Raw genomic sequence first — 20,867 nt, 5'->3', positions numbered from 1 at the left:
CAAATGTCATATTCGGCCAAATGTTCTATTCGGCCGAATGACCTATTCGGCCAAATGTCTATTCGGCTAAATGATCTATTTGGCCAAATGACCAATTCGTCCAAATGACCCATTCGGCCTAGTAGTTTGTTCGGCCTAGTGGCATTCGGCCGAATGGTTTTCGGCCAAACGATACTCCCTCCGAAACCAGTACGCTAGAAAAGTGCTTTCCCTACTAAGCTACGAAGGGCCTCCGTCGTTCTCCGCAGATTAGCGGGCGGGTACCTACTGATGAAACAAAATTCCCAGTACCAGGCACGTAGCCGAACTCTCGCATTTTATTTTTCAGATCTAACTCTCTCACATGTAAAGCTATGTCCATTTAGAATCCGGAATAATAAAACATCTGTATCTAGGTAACGGATTGACATACAAATAAGGTTAATACATCAAAACGAAGAATTTACTGAACTTTAAGGAAAAAATATAAATGCAAATCATTTCTAGTTTTCTTGTGACAATTCGCATTTTCTTCTTTATTCTTTTTATCAAACGCTGCACACCTCCGGAGACAACTTCCTTGGCACATTTGTTCCACATTTTGGTCATCTGATTCGCGTCCGTTTATCCACTTTTCTTAAGCTTCCGCTTCATTATTGACCAAAATGTCTCGATTATGTTTTTATTGTTGAAATCTACGTTATTATCGTGGTACAACTGGATGACTTCTTGGCTGTAGTGGCAACTCGTCAAATCTGGCTAAAACTTCACGGGACCTTCATGGGCTTTCATGAAACTTAGTATGCGGTTTATGAGACATTCCTCCTTGTACAGCTTAGAGTCCATCGTCTTATTCGTCACGAACACTTTGGTCTTTGCTCTGCAGCTGCATATCCCTCACCAAGTCATCAGTATTTTGAAAAATTTGTCCATAAAAGCAAACTTAATCTCGCAGGAACAACTCCTCGTGCCGTCGCCATGTAGAATTTTTGGCCAGCAAGCTGTTCTAAATCCATTTTGACGTAGGTTCCACCGTCGATGAGCAGAATTATCAACGGGGGTGTGCAGATTTTTTTCTCTCCTCTCGGCTTCCATCTGGAATATTTTTTAAATCGCTCAAATCGTGCCGCTGCAATAAAATAAATGATTCCGGATTCTAACTGAACAGAGCTTTTTTTGTTCATTGATTTCCTGCATATGACTTGAACAATTAATTTTCGAAGCGTTATTACATTTTTTGTACACGCTTCAGCAACGTACCTTCTTTGGTAAAGTTTTTCGGCACCGTTTAGACTATGCACTAACGTACTGAGTCACGTAATTGACGATAAATTGACTAAAGGAGCAAAAACGCAAAAATGAACGTTTTCCCATTCTAATTTCCATAAAAAATTCAAACGCGTTGTGGAAAGCGGGGAAGTAATCAATAGATACCATTCTCGGCCCAGTTCATTGGGGTCCCAAAACGATTCAGAAAAACCTTGATTTCACTTGATTGGATGAAGTTTGCGTTTTTCCATATAACTGCTCCCTACTCTAAAGGGCCCCATACACGCTCCAACATGTTGTACAACTATGGGCAAGTTGTACTGTCCAACAGTCGTACAACTTGCCCACAGACGAGCCGACTTTACTCCGACTGAACCAAATTTCCTGGGGGCGGAGTCAAAGTTGTACAACATGTCGGAGCGCGTATGGGGCCCCTGATGTTCATCATCATAAAAGCATACGGAGCATATGGAGACGCATGGTGCATTTGTACATCAACTTCCTGTGACAAAAACTGTTTGTGCATAAATTGAAGTTCTACAATACTATTCTGCATAACCTGTGAAAGCCATTTTCATCGAGTTACGATCAAAAACAACCTGGCTAGAGATCTATGTCTATTTCTAGTTCCACAGAGATGATGACGAAGTAAATAATTAAGGACTCGGATTTCTACCTTGTTTAGCAGGAAATTGTTGTTGACTAATCAATGATACATTACATACGCTTACAAAGAGACAGTTTAAGTATCAAATCCAAAACAATTACTAGTACTTGTGTATATGAGCAAAAAAACCTTTTAAAAAATTTATAATTTTTATGTTTTGTAAGATTGTAAGTCGGATTTACCATCAATAATATCTTGAGCTTTTCAGAATATAGTTTATAAAGTTTATATACGGGGGTTGGTCATTATGCTGAATACCTTCAAAGAAGCCTAATAACATACTGATAATATGTCTGAAATGTCTGAAAGATACTATTAATTAAACGCGCTTAAAAGACGAAATTAGACACCATGTGCCGACATCGGCTAAGATGGCTTTCAGCATGACTTATAAGGGTCTGTCTCATTTGGAGAATTAAACTTAAAAGTGACAGTTCGAAAATTAGCAAATAACCCGGTAATAAGAATGGCTGGTGCTGCCCAGCAATTCCAATAAGACATCGATGCAAAATGATTCGATATCTGTCAAAAGTAATCTTGCTCTGCGAGCAGGGTTATTTGATAATTATTGAAATGTCACTTTTAAGTTTAATTTCAGTTTAATTCTCCAAATGAGACAGACCCTAAAACGCATTGGCATTGGATTGAGAGAAATTATGTCTCCCACGGGATCAAGTTTTTCACCCTTCCGCTACAACGTGATTCATTCAATTCTTTTTTATCAAAATGTTTAAATTTTTGATTAGAATAATCAAATTTAATTGATAATCGACAGGCATAGTCGGTTAGTAAGAAAAAATGAATTCCAAACTCTGATGATGCTTCATTTTTTGATTAAAATTTATAGGATTCAAAGAAAAGCTGAACATTGTGATCATATCTTGCGACTTTCTAAATCTAAACAATAAATATATATTAGATATCCAAACAAAAAATCAGCTTCCTAATGCATTCATGAACTTTCCTGGTGTTGGAATCTGGCCATGCTGTTCATAATCTGTTATAACCGGTTATAACCGTCGCTTTCACTATCTACCCTATTTATACTCATGACGTGAACAGAATTTTCTTTAATTACCAAGGAACAAGATTCTCACTTGAACGAAAAATGATATCGAATAGTGATGGTTAGTGTTTCTGAAAATTGGATGCAGTATCGCGAGTGAGTGGCAGTGTTTAAAGAAGTGCAAAACTTTGAAGAAAACCGAAAGAAAGAAATAGGAAATGGATGTATTTTCATAATCAACAGCCACATTCTCTCACAAGGTGCGAGGCGGTGACCTATGCATGATTCAGAACAACTGTCGGTTTCGCCAACGAGGAAAAGTTTCCGGAAAAACGGTCACCATCGCCGAGTGAGAGAAGAATGCAAATTGCCCCTGCTGGTTCCGGATGAGCACGACCCGGAAAGTAGCGTCAGCACTCGTTTTCACCGGAATTTGATCGACCGCAAAATTGATCCGGATCGTTGGCTTCCTTCGTTTGTCAACTGCTGCCGGGGAAGATGAGTGACAAGCTGGCGGCTGGCGGTCGGTACAACCGCATCAGTCCGTCGTCGGGCCGTGGTTCGATTATTGCCTACTCTCCGCTGCCCATATCCGAACAGGATAGCCTCAAGGCGGCACCGGGAAACAACTGCCTGGCCATTCCGCTGTCCGCCATCCAGACCGACAACAACCAAAACCACCAGAAAGCGATGCCACCGATGATGCCCCCGCTGGGATTGATCGGCGGAGGTGGCAAGGGAGCCATGATCGGCACCGGGCCCAACGGCCACTACGGGCACGCGAACCATACCGATGGGACCACTGTGGGACACAAACATGCCGGTCAGAGTCATAACAATCATAACAGCAACGGTAACGTAGAACTAGTGATAGAGATTTTCTGCTTAAATTTTTAGATTTAGATTTACATTTATTTTAGGTGTTTAATCGTTTAGATGAATATTTCATACCACTAGAGAATGGCGCTTTCTTCTATATTTTTCAGAAACAGTGCTTTAATAACCGATGTATTATATATTTTACTGCACCTCCTCTGTAACAATCAATCAATTCACGTTAGCATGAAACTAATTCTGGTCTGGTATTTATTAAGTTTCGAATTGTTTCAGTGTTGTAGTGCAGGTAAGAAGAATGTATGTCACAAAAGCTTGAACAAGCTAGAAAATGCGTTTCCTCCTCGTGGAGCGGGTTTTGTCCAGGAGGTAATACGAGCGCGTTGATTTTGTGTTCTTGATTTCAATTATATTATCGTTAATAGAAGAAATAAAATATTTTTTTTGAATTCTTATCTTTGGGCTATCTCCGTGTTAAAATTGAAGCCTTTACAGAACACCTTTCAATGTCATGCCATTGTGTGAATGTCATAATATGAATACTCTCAAAGAACCTCACCATTAATAATGATCAGCATACACTATGATAGGAGAGATGACCTTTGCGCTACACAGTACAATAAGTTTGCTTAACCATTATATTTGTTCCATTTTGCTCAGCTGGACTTACTGTGGCGGTTACGTGTTGACGATATGATGTCGTGATGGCTCCATCGAAATTGTTTGAGGAAACATCAATGGCGTTTGGTAATAGGTTCACTTTGGAAAGTCGACAACAATAAATCAATCGATAATTGGAGCAACTTAAACAATACAAAAATTCAAAAAAAGCCCGGATTAAAGAATGAAATTCCTGTAGTGGAATACCTTTACAAGGGTAAAATGTGAGGTCAAGGTATGCTTAATTTACTCTAAACGATTAAAAAGAGCATAAATCTCGTACAGTCCTTACAATCATCGAACACATATTTAACGCAATCTGATTCATTAATTTATTAGCTCACAGATTAGCTAAACAGATATCACTGAATCAACAATTTGACGCCAAAATACTTGATTCGTGGCCATATCCCTGCAACCTCGACTGCGTCCCACACTCTCTAGGTCATTTTACACACGGTCCGCTCTGTGCTCTCTTAAACATCATATTTTGCAGGGTTGATATACGACACCTTCTGAATATTGGATTCGATTTCGACATAGAGCTTGGCAGGCTTATGGTTGTTCTTGCGTCGCCACATTGACATACCATTTTCTTGCACATCGTCAAAGATGGTCCTAAGGATGCGTCGCTCGAAAACTCCAAGTGCCTACCAGTACTTCTCGAGTATGGCTCAAGTCCCATGTCCTTAGGGTGATTTTTTAAATTTTTGATTATTGAACAACAGATAGGTACGAAATCACCTAAATAGTCGTAGTCTCCGAATAGACTGGAGTTTTCGCCCGAAAACTTGTCACAATTTCTCACATCTGTTTTATCCCGATTTTAAAATCAAGTTGGGATCTGTTGTTCATGGCCTTTTCGAAGGATTTGCCGTACAGCAAAGAACGTAGTCGAGCGGCCGTCAATGAAGCCCGCTAGATATTTAACTTTATACAAACTTATTTATTTATTTATTTATTGTCGTCAATCAATTTTGTAGACTTAGTTACATTGGTAGCCTTAACTAATAACAGTTCTTTGAAATATTATATAATGTTCTTATGTTCTAATAGAGTGCCATTAACTTAAGATACGTGTAAAGAAGTGTTTTAGTTGCATTTTTGACATAGTTAAATCAATATTATTACAATATTTATTAAAAGTGAGCATCATCTGATTCAAAGGTCCATATTTGGCATAGTTTGTTCGATGATAGTTTACGGAGAATATTTGTCGATATCGCAGTTGTCGTGACGGTATATAAAAGTTCAGTTCTGATAATAGCTGTGGGGAGTCAATTCTTTGGGAGACAATATTGTATATATAAGATACCATGGCAAAGTCACGACGCACTTTCAGTGTTTGAATATCAATAAGCTTGCAACGAGCTACATATGGTGGCAATGGAAATACGACCCATCCTAACTTGCGAAGTGCATATAATAAAAATTGTTTTTGAACTGACTCTATTCTATCTGCATGTGTAGTTGAGAAAGGGGACCAAACTATGCTACAATATTCTAAAATTGGCCTTACGTAAGCAGTATATAATGTCTTTATGGTGTATGGGTCCTGGAAATTGTAACAAAATCGTTTTATGAAACTTAACATGTTATTGGCTTTGCTTACAATAGTGTTATAATGATCAGTGAAAGTGAGTTTTGAATCCAATATTACTCCCAGGTCTCTTACTCTATCACACCTTCCTACACTTTGATTGTCAAAACTGATATTTACGCTAGGTACGTTTCGTTTTCTACTAAAGGTTATTAAATTGCACTTTTTGATATTTAATTGTAGAAGGCTTTTGTTACACCATGTGTGGAATATCAGTATTTCGGCTTTGAATGTTACGATGTCCTCGGCAGTTTTAATTTTTTAAAACAGTTTCATGTCATCTGCGTAAATTAAGACTTTCAATTTATTAAGAACGAAGGGGAGATCATTCACAAATAGGGTATACTCCATACTCCAGGTATTGGTATTAATGCATTGGGCACGACTAAAGCATAGATCTAATCGATGTTCTCTACAGACAATAGAAAGTGAAGTTTATTCAATAATCGAGGTATTCAACAAACAACAAGGTGGCTGCACTCGAGGTTGTGTGACAGTACGATTAGCATAAATACGTTATGCATGATGTACAATATGTTATTAAAAAATGTGAACATTTGCACGCATTCGGAGAATAATGGAACAATTTTCCGAAAACCATTTCCCACAATGAGCTTACCTGGTATTAGGCATAAGTGCATATGTATTTTGTGACTGGTCATTCAGTTTTTATACGTTAACTGTTGAATAAACAATTGAATGGGGTTTGTACTAAGATCAGTCATAATCGTCTCATCAAAAAATCGCACCCTCTCCGAAGAAGCTGGCGAGCCAACGGTGACGATAAACCGATGCATCGCGCACTAATTAATGTTATGCTTACCCATACAGAAATTGATTTACTCTCATATCGCGTTATCCCAGGCAGTCTAGTGTGACCAGTAGTATTTAAAACGATGGATTGCGCACCAATTAAGATAGATTCGTATGTATCTATCCCTTTACTTTTTCATAAATGTAGCTCAACCATAAAAGTGGCCAGGCCTACTGTGTTGATAATACCAGTGGAAATCAATGAATCACATACAGTGGTTGGTTTCCTACCCGCCGCTGCCGTATCCAGGCGCTAACGTACATGTAAAAGAAAGCCGGCATGAGTTAACAACCAAGTTTGTATGGCGAAAGACATCTAACGCAGAATTTCTCAACAGCAGGAACTTTTCACGAAAATCTATTTGGTAACAGTTATGTAGGAAGGTGTCTGCTACTACGCCAACCAAATATTTTTTCGATTAAGATGACTATTTTCGAAATATTAAACTTTAGATGACTTTCGCCATACTGTTTTCCGAAAGTTAACTCCTAGTGTGCCGCTCAAAGTAGGCGATTCTTTCTTAACCTTCCGGAACTCACATGGTGCTGGATGGTCCACTTATGCAGTCTCGCTTGTGAACGACAAGCGTGTTTTCTCGAGTGTGTCGTTGGGAGTGTCTTAGCTAAAATGGTTAATGTTTATTCCTTGGGTCTTCATCTTTTTGGGATGATACACAGCTTTTAGTCTTGTGCCCTGGCACATACACTGATGGACAAAATTAATCGCACCGATTAATTTACTGCTCTTTCTTGCAAAAAAAAATTGCTTTTCAGTTTTGTGTTCTCCCAGACAAGCTGCTGCTATTCAAGATTTAGGCACGGAAAATCAAAATTCTGGCCCATTTAAAATACTTACTTACTTGATGGGCTACAGCTCTTCGATGAACCTACGCCGAATGGAGTATCCTTCTCCACTGGACTCGATCCTGGGCCAATCGCTTCCAGTCGCCCTGAACATTGAGCGCCCTCAGGTCCTCTTCAACTGCAAAAAGCCATCGTGTACGCTGCCTTCCACGAAGCCTGCGGCCTCTTCCGGGTTATCTACTAAACTTATCTTCGCTTGACGTTCTTCCGGCATACGAACAACGTGACCAGCCCACCGTAGTCTGCCGTGTTGTATAAGCTTAATAATTTCCAGCCCTTTATACACCTGGTACAATTCGTGATTCATGCGACGCCGCCAGATACCGTTCTCCTGTTTACCGCCGAGTATTGTCCGCAGCACCTTACGCTCAAACACTCCGAGAGCTCTCCGATCAGCCTCCTTTAACGTCCATGTCTCATGGCCCTATAAAGCCACCGGAAGAATCAGAGTAGTATACAGCGCGAGTTTTGTTTTCGTTTGCAGACTACGGGACTTAAGCTGGTTACGAAGTCCGTAATAAGCCCTATTTGCAGCTGCAAAACGCCTTTTCACCTCGCGGGTGAAATTATCGCACGTCACAAATGTTCCAAGATACAGAAATTCTTCAACCACTTCAAATAATTCGCCATCCAGCACCATTTCGCTACCACCACCACTAATGAACCCACGTTGATTGCCAGCGACCATGTACTTCGTTTTGCTGGTATTGATCGTGAGTCCAATCCTCGCTGTCTCCCTCTTAAAAGGCACAAAAGCCTCTTCCACGGCACGGCGATCAATCCCGATAATATCGATATCGTCCGCAAATCCCACGAGCATATGCGATTTTGTGATAATGGTACCACTTCTTTGCACACCAGCTCTCCTAATCGCTCCCTCTAGCGCTATATTGAACAGTAGATTCGAGAGTGCATCACCCTGCTTTAATCCATCTAAGGTAACAAATGACGTCGATATTTCATCCGCAACCCTTACACTTGATTTCGATCCGTTCAACGTTATACGAATCAGCCGTATCAGTTTCGCCGGAAAACCATGTTCAAGCATAATTTGCCATAATTCATTCCGTTTCACTGAATCGTACGCCACCTTGAAATCAATAAACAAATGATGTATCTGCAAGTTGTACTCCCGGAATTTATCAAGGATTTGTCTCAGGGTAAACATTTGATCCGTCGTTGATCGGCACTCACGAAAACCTGCTTGGTATTCGCCGACGAAGGACTCTTCAAGCGGTCTCAATCTGTTGAACAGAATACGGGACATTATTTTGTACGCCGAATTAAGGAGGGTTTTCCTCGGTAATTGGCGCACTCCAGTCTGTGCCCTTTCTTAAAGAGTGAGCAAATGAGGCCATCCAACCAGCTAGCAGGCATTTCCTCCTCTTCCCATATTTTCGACATAATATGGTGCAGAACTTCATAAAGCTGCTCACTGCCATGTTCGAGAAGTTCAGCCGGGAGCTGGTCCTTCCCCGCAGCCTTATTGTTTTTTAGCTCTTTAACAGCTTTTTTAACCTCATCTAGTGTAGGTGACTCCACAGAGTTTTGTGCGTGATCTCTCTTGTTTCGGACCGCAGAACGATCGCTCGGTCGGACGAATTATTGTGATCTGCATTGCGCGGCCGGTAATAAAATTTATCAGTTTTGTGCGTGATCTCTCTTGTTTCGGACAGCAGAACGATCGCGCGGTCGGACGAATTATTGTGATCTGCATTGCGCGGCCGGTAATAAAATTTATCAGTTCTGTGCGTGATCTCTCTTGTTTCGGACCGCAGAACGATCGCTCGGTCGGACGAATTATTGTGATCTGCATTGCGCGGCCGGTAATAAAATTTATCAGTTTTGTGCGTGATCTCTCTTGTTTCGGACCGCAGAACGATCGCTCGGTCGGACGAATTATTGTGATCTGCATTGCGCGGCCGGTAATAAAATTTATCAGTTCTGTGCGTGATCTCTCTTGTTTCGGACCGCAGAACGATCGCGCGGTCGGACGAATTATTGTGTTCTGCATTGCGCGGCCGGTAATAAAATTAATCAGTTCTGTGCGTGATCTCTCTTGTTTCGAAGCGGGCTTGGTAGTCATATGGCTACTGCTTCTGCCTCATACGCAGGAGGTCGTGGGTTCAATCCCAGGTCCGTTCCATTCTCCTACTTTGTATCTTCCTCTATATTTCTCATGTTCTAGCAATCGCTAGAACTGGAAATGGACTTTCATACCGTTTCCATTTTGAGTATTCTAACAGTAATCTGCTAGAATTGGAAATGAACTATAGAGCTCGTTTCCCACATCCAATTAGAAATTCCATCAGTTACCTTCTCCTATCTATCACATTGGCAGCTCGTTAACCAAAACGGACCTCTGCCTCTCAACCTAACCCAGAAATTCCAACAAATTCCGCATGAACTCGTGGCAAGTGCAGAGGTATATTCGGCTCACAGTGGGCGAGTGATTGCATAATCATTTCCTCCCTTCCCTACATTGACTTGCATTCTGACGTGGCAGGCGCCAGTATGACCTAACAAATGAGATCACCAGTACTTGTACATTGAAGATGTGTGCTAGTCCCAAGCAAACATCTGTTGGTTCCCTGTGCAAGAACAGCTGATCTGGTCATAATGGAGTAGCAACTACGAGCAGTCAATCAAGCTCAAGCTCAAGCTCAAGCTCATCTAGTGTAGGTGACTCCACAGCTTGTCCATCGTCGCTAATATTTATTCTGTTCACCGATGCACCGTCACTTTCTCCATTCAACAAAGTCTCGAAGTGTTGCTTCCACCTGGCAGCCACTTCAGTTTTATATGTCAGAAAATTCCCTTGTTGGTCGTTGCACATAACGGGAGATGGCGCTGTCTTTCTCCGCACGCTATTGGCAGACTCATTAAACCTCCGCATATCGTTCTGCTCCATTTTTTCCTGCGCCTCACTAATAACTTGTTCTTCGTACTCTTTTTTCTTCCTGCGGTGGCTTCGTTTTTCGGCTGCTCTTGCTTCCTTGTACCGATCTCTATTCGATCGGGTACCCGACACCAACATCCGGCTTCTGGCAACGTTCTTCTCGTCTGTCACTCTCGGACACTCCACATCGAACCAACCCGTCCTGGGTCGCCTCTGTGCAGTGCCTACCACTTCTCGTGCTGTTGTGCTCACCGCTCCATGGATCGACTCCCATAGATCGTTGATGTTGTCGCTAACGTTGATTGCACTTATCCGTTAGTCGAGCTTCTGGCGGTACTCAGCCGATACTCCTTCCACCGACAATCGCTGGATATTGTAACCCATCGTTCGCTGTGATCTTTCGTTCGATACAGTTGACAACCGTGATCGAATTTTCCTGACAACGAGGTAGTGATCAGAGTCAATGTTCGGACCTCTGAATGTCCGCACATCGATAACATCCGAGAAATGGCACCCATTCACCAGAACATGGTCTATCTGGTTGCAAGTTTCACCATTTGGGTGTCTCCAGGTGTGCTTTCGGATGTTCTTTCGTGCAAAGTAAGTGCTACTGATGGCCATCCCTCTGGCAGCAGCAAAATTTACTAGCCGTAGGCCGTTGTCATTGGTAGCGGAGTGAAGGCTCTCCCTACCGATTATGGGACGGAAAAAGTCCTCTCTACCGACCTGAGCGTTAGCGTCTCCGATAACAATTTCCACGTCATGCTTTGGGCACTCTCCATAGGCTTTATCAAGACATTCATAAAACGTGTCCTTCACGTCGTCGGATTTATCGTTTGTCGATTAGGCTGTAATTGAAGAATTTGTCCCGTATCCTCAACACACAGATTCGTTCGCTAATGGGTTTCCACCGCATCACTCGCTTCATCTGCTTGCCCATCACTACGAAACCAACTCCATGCTCTGCTTTTTCACCGCCGCTGTGATAGATGTTATAGGGTAAATGATCCAATAGTCGTGGGTGTTCCTATAGTTGCAGTAGTGTAGTTTTTATCAAATATACGCAAATAACGCAGCAACCCACATTGTTTATCAATTAGTTGACCTGTCATTAAGTGAAAGAGTTGAAAACTGTTTTGGATTTACTAAAAAACCGGTAAAATATCACTGAAATACTGTAATTTATTCTCTGCCTTGTACCAATAGTTGCGGTAGTGTTCCCATAGTTGCGAGTCCCGCATGAAAACAATGGGATTCGCAACTATAGGAACACGAATTAGAAAATATCGCAACTATTGGAACATTGCACCAATAATTGGAGGATTCATTTTAGGTAATAATGACAGGAGCTGCTGCCATCGGAATACTTTCTACTAAAAATATAAAAGAGGAGCTTTCGAATGCACAATTTAGGTATGCGAAATAATTTATAGCTTCTGTGCATGCGAACAAACAGTGGTGGAACGTGCTTAGTTCCTCCACTATTGGGTCATTTACCCTACTTGAAGATATTGGGCGAAAATGAAAACACGAGCCTCGGAGGCATCTAAATTTATTCATTACAGATAGATAGGTATGTTAAATTTACCTCTCGCGTCAACATTTTTCTATTGGCTAATAACACTTTTACATTATTGTTTCGTCGATTATTTGACTAACTTCAGGTCGACTTCCCAAAAACCCATCTGTTTTGTAGCTTTCATAGTAAAAAACCAAAATCAAAGAAAATATACGCAAAAATCTTATTTGGGATGATACGGTTCATACGGAAGGACTTTTTGATTTTTTTGTTTTCGATTTTTGTAATAGTTATGACCGTCGTTCTTAGGGAACGTTCTGAACAGGCAATTTCCCCAATCAACCAAGTCCTGTATGATGCATTCATGCATTACTAAACATCTCAGCACTCAGCAGGTTCATTGAGTTGATATTCTCTACTTTAACACGCTACACTGGACCAAGGTGTCTTAAATGAATGTGATTTAATGTGACAAACAATCACCATGTTGAGAGAGTTAGCCAGTTTGTTTTGATACAAAAATCTAGCAAACCATGTAACTCATGAATAATTGCAATAAGAATTCTTAGCATTCCCATGGAAACCTAAAACGAGGAGAATACAGTGCACAAAATAGTTAGTCAAACAGCTTGTCAGCCTTGTTTCCAGCTGTCATTTTCACTTTTCCCACTACTTACCACACCCCGCATACAGAGACTGCTTGACGCTTGGTCTGGTGTTGAAACTTGAAGTTGTTGAACCAATAATGATTCAACTGATAAGTTGAGTAACTGACGACCTCTCGCGTCTTTCAGTACTTCAGTAGTGTACTTGGTTCGATTTTTTTCCCACCCTGGTTCCGTAGAGGAAGCGAATATCACAATTGTTGCATCTTTCTTACCTTCGTCGGTCAGGGAGTCCACCCACGGACGCTTGTTTTGTCTGCAGCAGCGTTTCCTTATCTAATGTCCAAAACCGTTAAGGAAACTCATATTTGGCTGCTCATGTACACTCCCGGCCAAAAGTTTGGGTTCACCCTCAAAAAATATAGGCAAAAGTTTCTGGCCGTATTTTCGCCGTCTTACATCCGATTTCGGGTATTGTTAGCTCAATACAAAGAATATGCCTTCTTTAAAAGTAGGTGTCTGTCCGTCTTCAGGAAACAGTAATTGTGATACTCCTACGACATAACGGTAACGGTAATAAATTGATACTCCTACGACATCAGTTCATTGACTTCATACACTATTCTACGCCAAATATATTTTGAAAATGAAGAGCATATCTACAACAGTGATTTATTTGGATGGCTCAAAATTTTTGAGCATAACGGAGCCGTATTCAAGTTATTGTATTAAATAATTCAAGCATTTTATTATTGGTGATTATAAAGGTAAACGAAAGTTACTTTTGATTATTCTGCACTTATTTTTCTCAACATGTTAGCTATGAAAAATACGAGAATAGTGAAAAGGGGTCTTTTAGTTTCGCTTCCTTGTTTTGTATTGGTATAAAAAATCAAGAATTTCTGCTTCTTGTACGATTGTACCTTTTCCATAGTTAAAGTATTTAATGCTGCGAGATGAAACACGCACTATCTGATTTTTTTTTGTATATTTTCATTCTAGTGAAAAAGACGGCACAGGTTGCTGGAACGGTTTTCTTATTATTCCTGATTTTCTTCAACTCAATTATTAAAATTGACGAAAATAAATTTATTATGGCCTATATTTTAATCTAAATAATTTTTTTTACAGCATTGTTCATGGTTGATTAGGAACCGTAATATTATGACAAATGAAACCAAAAGTCTTATTTAAGGTAAAACCAAAGTAATCGAAAGTTCAATTTGAAGCACGCATGAGAATTTTTTTCAGCGCGTTGGGAAATTATATTTTATACAAATTCAATGAAGCAACATTGATCCAATAGGAGGAATTGTCGCTTTGGCATTTTATATTTTTATTGACAAGAGCAAGAGGTTTTAACACTGATTGCTTTGAATTTGGATCGAAATGTTTTCACGTCAAAGAATGTTGTGGCCAAGTTTCAAAATATTTAAGCTTCACGGAAAACTGAAGATGACCTTACTGTTAGAGAAAAAATACTATATAAAATAGTGCAAAGTTTTTTGAAAAGTGAAACATACAACTAAACAATCCAAAAATAATTTTCTTCTCAAGTTATAAAAAAGAAATTTTTGATGACCATTTGTTTTGCAGTTTATTTGTCGCTTTTTATACTTCCTTGAAATATAAAAGTATTCATTGAGTTAAAATTATATAGTTTTAATTATAAGTTTTAATTAAATAACACGAGAAAACAAACAATCTAACACGTAAGATTTTTTTATTCTACTAATATTATAACATGGCAAAGCTGAAAAAACATGTTTATTATTACAAATAAACACTCTAGTTATGGAAAAGAAAGATTTTTTGCTACTTGATTTGTTTATACCAATACAAATAACCAAGACCTCTTTTCAATATTCTTTGATGACATGTTTGGAAAAATAAATTCAAAATAATCGAAACTAACTTATTTTTCAATCATCAACACCCAAAATTTTTGAATTATTTAATACAATAAATTGGATACGGCTCTGTTATGTCAGAACTTTTGAGCCGTTCAAATAAAATACTGTGGTTGACATGCTCTTCATTTTCAAAACATATTTGATGTAGAATAGTGTATGAAATCGAGGAACCAACGTCGTTGTATCATATTAGCCATCAAAATAATGTTTGTTCGTCAGATGGGCCTTAAAAAAATAATTTGGTAAATCGTATTATGTCAGACAGTATTATGTTATGTATTGACAGAAAAAACATACACCTGAGATTTTTGGACACAAAGCTTGATATAAGTTAAGCTTTTCACCGATGTCGTGATATTGAAAATCGGTGGTTGTGAACCTAGCGAAAAAATAGTTTTCAAAAGTACATCAAAGATGTCAGCCAAATACAATATGGCGGCCCAATTTTTATTATTGAAAATTAAGGATACACTCTTCCTCTTTCCAACAATATGCTGATCCTCAAGATCGGTTGAGAAATGTTGGAGTTATGACAGTTTTGGTGAGTCAAGAATTGGCCAAAATCGAGGGGTCCATAAAAGTGATTTCGTGTATAACTAACGAGGAGTCCGTCTTTATGAAAAAATGTAACTCTGATCCCTAATATACTCATCGAAAGTTTTTAAATTTTATGTTCATTTAAAAACTTTAGGTATTTTCAAAGACCTCGTGCAAATAGTGGCCCGGTCTCAGCGAGAATTACTCAATTATCCAGAAGTTTTATCATATACCGATTCACGATTGTAAAAAAAAATGCGCATAAAACTGTCAATTCCGGGCAAGGCCGAGTACAGCTAGTAACCTAATAGCTTTAAGCTGCTCGGCTATTTTAGAATACTCTTCATAGTGAAAAAGTCTTCGCGAAAGAAAAATCATGCGGAACACTTTTTATGTGATACCAGTTATTTTTTTCTTCTTTGCAAATCCCGTCCCAGTATTTTGTATCATAAAAAAACGTTTGTGTCGTATGCATAATTTATGCATGAAAATGATGTATCTGCGTAAGTAAGTCTCTTAACTATGTATGTATTTGATATCGGGATTTAAGCATTTTTTAGTGCCATACTGTAAATGTAAAACATATTTTACGAATATAATAATTCATTTTACATATGAACTTACATACAATTTACATTTCAACTCAGCCCTAGAATTTGTTAAATCTTATTAGTGTGACATATAATACTGATGGACGTTTGATGGTAGGTTATGTGACTTGAGCCTATCAAAAAGACACACATTTTATTGCAACTGTGGTAAATTACAAAACATGTCTTCCACCATTCACGTGTACGTCCTACTGGCGTGTTGCATCACATCACGGACATGGCACACTGCGATGGCAAATAACCCTGATTTGATTATGCAAGTAACTTTATTGCTTACTCGTGCGTTACAAATGTGTCATGCAACATACCAAGCTAGGAACTATTCTTTGTTTACTCAAGCTTATATGTAGCGATATTTTGAATCATCTATACCACGATAGCCAATGTTGGTGCGGGAAACGACTGAATTTGAATTCGAATTGATTGAGAAAGTTACGCTGAAGGGTATTGTATTAGCATAATGATATACGAACATAGACATAAAATACACAAAAGACAAATATTACTCACCGATGAATTTAGAGGAAAGAGATAATAGGATTTCTGTTCCGGTTATTTATATCATAGCTCCCATATGTATTTTATCAATACAAAGAAATGGAAAGCTATTTGATTTGTTAATTTTTATTTTTTTTATTTTTTTAGCAGTAATGTAGGCATGTTGCAAGAAGAACCGAACAAATCAATGCTTCATTACTCTGTTTCGAGATGAGATTATTCTGTTACAGTGAGATGGATAATGGAATAGCTCCCTATATTAGTATTACATACCAGTGACTATAAACGAGTTCAAATCATCTCCCATTAAACCCACTGCAATGACTGGAAATGGAGCCGCATGGTTGTTTTTGCTGTGTCAAACAGCAACGCTTATCTTACCGACTGGTTGCTGCTGCAACCAACCTACGCCACGCCAACATCGCACATTGGACAGTTTTATCGCCAAGCTGTACTAATAATTTATCAGCTTTCCGCCAGATAACCAACAGCCACCCGTCATAGTCGTCGGCATCACGCTCGCCGTTATTGTGGTGAATTTGAACAACTCGGGCCCCCATAACAGATGACATGAAATCGATATTCTCCTTTATTCGGAAAATGTACTCTTTCTTTTCCGGCCGGTTGACGGCGACGCGCTCTCAGCACAGCAGCAGCAGACCCGCCACGCTGGGTGAGAGTTTTCCGTTTGTTTGTTCACACGATTTCACTTCAGCTTGCTTTTGCCGGACGACCCATCAGTGAACGATAACAAACAACCCCTTTGCAAATCACGATGACACGTGCGAGTAGTCTGTTTATTTTGTTGGCCCAAACTATGTTTGAGAATTTAATGGCATGGAAACATCATGTGCATTCATTTACCCTAGTTTGCCAAATGGTCCCTTAAAAGGATTTTTTATACAAAAAGTAAATAATTCGCCTTTAGACCTGACACACTCTACTATGTTCGAAGGTTTTTCCATAAAGTTTAAAAGCAGTAGACTTTTAGGCAAAAATGAGTCTACCAGAAAAAAGTAACATTTTGAAATCCTATGATTTACAGTCGCGCCACTGTGTGCTTGTTTCAATCATATGGCTGGGTACCTCGCTTGCTTCTCGGGCAGTGAAAGTCACAACCATTCCCAGAGACCATGAAAAACCCAATCAGCTGGAGGAAGGCTTTTCTTGTTAAACGGGCCGCGTGGGCACTGTGAGAAGCCAAATGCAAATTCTGTTCGTTCTTTTTTGTTGTTGTCAAATTGCAGCCGCTAGGCTGGATCTGGGGCCAGCAGGGTGGAAGGAGATGGGGGCTGTCATATCTAAAGTTATATGGCTCCCCGCCGGCTTCAAAACCCATAGCGGAAAAAGCTTATGGCGGCGGCAGCCGAGGACAAAGAAGGACACTTGTAGAAGGTGATATCTCAAGCGGCATGAAGGCAACTGCAGATGGAGGATTTTGTATGCATCAGCGATGGGTGAAGCGTTGTTTAATGTGGCTGTTTCTTTCGCAAGACATGCAATCTAGAAGTTTTGTTGTAGTGCAAAATTTTTAGCAAAGCATATCCAATGAGGTGAGGAAAAGAATAGAGAATATGGTTGTTGGAAAAGATTGTTTAGATAATATCCAGAATATTAAATTTCATATTGCGTTCCCAAGCAAAAGATAAAACAAACATATCACTTGGGGAGGACAGTCCTGGATAATAAATATACTCTGCATAAATGCAGTCACATAACAAGCTTTTGCATTCAAATATTGGGAAATTTTTCTCATAACATTTGAATAAATTCAATTTTCTTGATAATAGGTGCAAACATAGATGTAAATGTAAATTCCATTCATATATTAATTTAGCGTCCCTGTGTCATTGTATCAGGTAATACAGTAGAAGCGAAGCAGCTGCAATTTCATGGTTTATGCAAATAATGAATCTTCGTTTCAGCTCATATTCAGTGTTTTGTGCTCGTGAGTTCCATCTCGTTTGACATTCAAGAAAACAGTGAAACTAACATCTGCCGTAATGCATTAGAAAAAAACAAACATTACTTAGTTTACAAGATTGGTTTTCAAATTTTTGAGCAACAGTTACTGAGAAAAATTCCTTTTCTCCAGCTTTCACTAGAAAGAGAACATTTGAAAACAATATTGAAATACTGCGAATATAGACAAAAATGGACCGGAAATTGAGCAATGTTGTTTTGAAAAAACTTTACAAAACAAACGGCAATCCCCATTAAATTCTCTTTGGCAACTATGCTGCCCATCTTAATAAGGTGTTATTGTAGCCTTTATGACCATTTAGTGGACGAGAATGGCAAAAAGTCGACTAATTTCGGATGGCTATTGGTAAGAAAATGACAGAAGATAATGCAATGGAACACATTAAAGACACATTTTACAAAAAGGCTTCGACGAACTGCTGGGTATTCTAACGACATATCGCCATGGTCCAGGTAAAGATAAATGTCGGCATGTACTTGAGCCTCCTTAGCTTTCTCGTGGTTTTGGCTGTCAGCTGCGCTCCTCCATTTAGACCACTGAATTATTAGAGTGGATCTTCCGTTTTAGGTTTGCTCAAACTTTTTCATCGGACGATGCTGGTGTAATGGAAGTGTTTATCTTCTGTCGTTTTCAGTTGGTTTCGCAAGCAACTTCAGCTGCTTTTTCTGAGAGGCCACCTTGCCATTGGTCAGATTCTGCTACACGGAAGAAAAAAAGTACCCAGCGTTGAATATTTTTAAACCTACTTAAGGGGCCCCATACACGCTCCGATATGTTGTACAACTTTGACTCCGCCCCCAGGAATTTTGCTTCGGTCGGAGTAAAGTCGGACCATCTGTGGGCAAGTTGTACGACTGTTGGATAGTACAACTTGCCCACAGACGGTCCGACTTCACTACAACATGTCGAAGCGTGTATGGGGCCCCTAAGAGTTATTTTTCCTCTTCACTTTCATCAACTCTTTCTTCTGTTGTCAAAAACAAAGAAGCAAAACAATGCATCGACGCCAGTTCGATACGCGAAGCCAACCTTCAGTTTGCTTCTTGAGGCCGAAATTGAGCGAATTAAGCCTTCAGTTGAGTAAATAGAACTTACGCCAGGTACTTTTTTAACATGGGAGTAAAGACAAACTACTTCGACTCCATTTACTCAAATTTGGTTTCCCGTACGGAAGTGCAAAGTTGGGTGGATTGAACTCACTTTTGGATAGTTTAGTACTTCCGTGTAAAGTTAATACACTCGACTCTCTACATCTCGATGTTCTAGATCGATATCTCTCCTTATGTCAATAGTTGAGAAATACTGAGAAAGTCCCTTCAATCTACATATAGGGGAATTATGGGTAAAACCGACACTGCGGGTAAAACCGACACCACTTCAAATCTCTGATTTCAAATGATTATCGGACAGAATTTCGACACGCTTTGAATAAACGTTTGATTTCTTGTATTTCTAGTCATTTTGTAAATGGCGGAGACGTGTAAGAGTCATAATAAACAGACAATTAGCATTGATCATCATTGAGGAGATGAATTATGTAAAATTTTAGCATCAGTGTATAAGTTTTTACGACAATAATTAGTTAATTTTCAGTATTTAATCCATCTCTGATCCATAATTGAACATCATTTTGTGTATGTTGTGGAAAAATAGTTTACTTTTCTAATTCTAAACATCCATATATCCATCCTCATTATTATGTTATCAGTTGGGGTAAATTCGACACCTGCCATCGAATCACGAAATACCTCTGTTTTATTAGACTCATAATTTTCAAAACGCAATTCAAGTTTCGAAAAACGAGGCGCCGGGGAATATAACTTAATCATAGACTGATTACATACCATATCATCATTGGACGTGACAATAGGTCCGGGGTGTAATATTAAGTCATCAAGGAAAACCTGCAGGTCGGATAACAATAACGCTCAAAGAAGAACCGTATTTTTAGGCTTATTTTGCTCTTAGATATATTCAATCCGTTCTCTAGTGTTGTTCTTTCGTGATCCATTTTCACCCCTGTAAACATGTAGCTTGTCACCTACGGATCTAGTCGTTTTCATTTCTTGTCATAACTGCACCATACGCATTTATTTTAAATCGCCGTTATAAACAACTTTTTAAAATAAGTGAAATTATACAAAATATAAATATTTACAGTAGCTAGTAAATTTGTTACTAACATTCTTATACTCTATATATTTTTCACCCGACCCACTAAGGAAACTAAATAAAATATGATATGTTGTGATGATTTTAAAAATATAAAATTCTGTTCAACCATCGTTTATGAGTGACCCCCAAATATAAATTTCATACACAAATATCAGAATGAATGTTGTTGAACATTTTCAATTATGTTGTAACATAATTTAGAATTGTTCTGATGTTCGATTCCATACCGACTTGATGTGTCGGTTTTACCCTCATGTGGTGTCGATCTCACCCGCACCCCAGCTGTTTGGGCTGGAAGATGGACTGTTCGCGTTTTCATCATAAATCAAACTCTATCAAGAAATATTGTCCTGAGACCTCATGGACTGATGCATGAAGAGCAAAAGTATGCTTGTATGAAATTTCTAGACCGGAAAATTGCTTTATTGATTGGG

General features: G+C 39.2%; 1 protein-coding gene across 1 annotated transcript in view; it reads left to right on the top strand.

Moving 5' to 3' along the window:
* Positions 1–20,867, top strand: part of LOC134225652 (uncharacterized) — a 312,634-nt gene that overhangs the window by 12,232 nt on the left and 279,535 nt on the right. The window contains exon 2 of the mRNA XM_062705909.1: positions 2,978–3,774. Coding sequence (XP_062561893.1) covers positions 3,420–3,774 — 355 coding nt within the window. The 5' untranslated portion in view covers positions 2,978–3,419. The remainder of the gene's footprint in view (positions 1–2,977; positions 3,775–20,867) is intronic.

The sequence above is a fragment of the Armigeres subalbatus genome, chromosome 3 (assembly GCF_024139115.2).
Source record: "Armigeres subalbatus isolate Guangzhou_Male chromosome 3, GZ_Asu_2, whole genome shotgun sequence".
In the NCBI taxonomy this organism is placed as follows: Eukaryota; Metazoa; Arthropoda; class Insecta; order Diptera; family Culicidae; genus Armigeres; species Armigeres subalbatus.
This window is presented reverse-complemented; position numbering and strand designations above follow the sequence as displayed.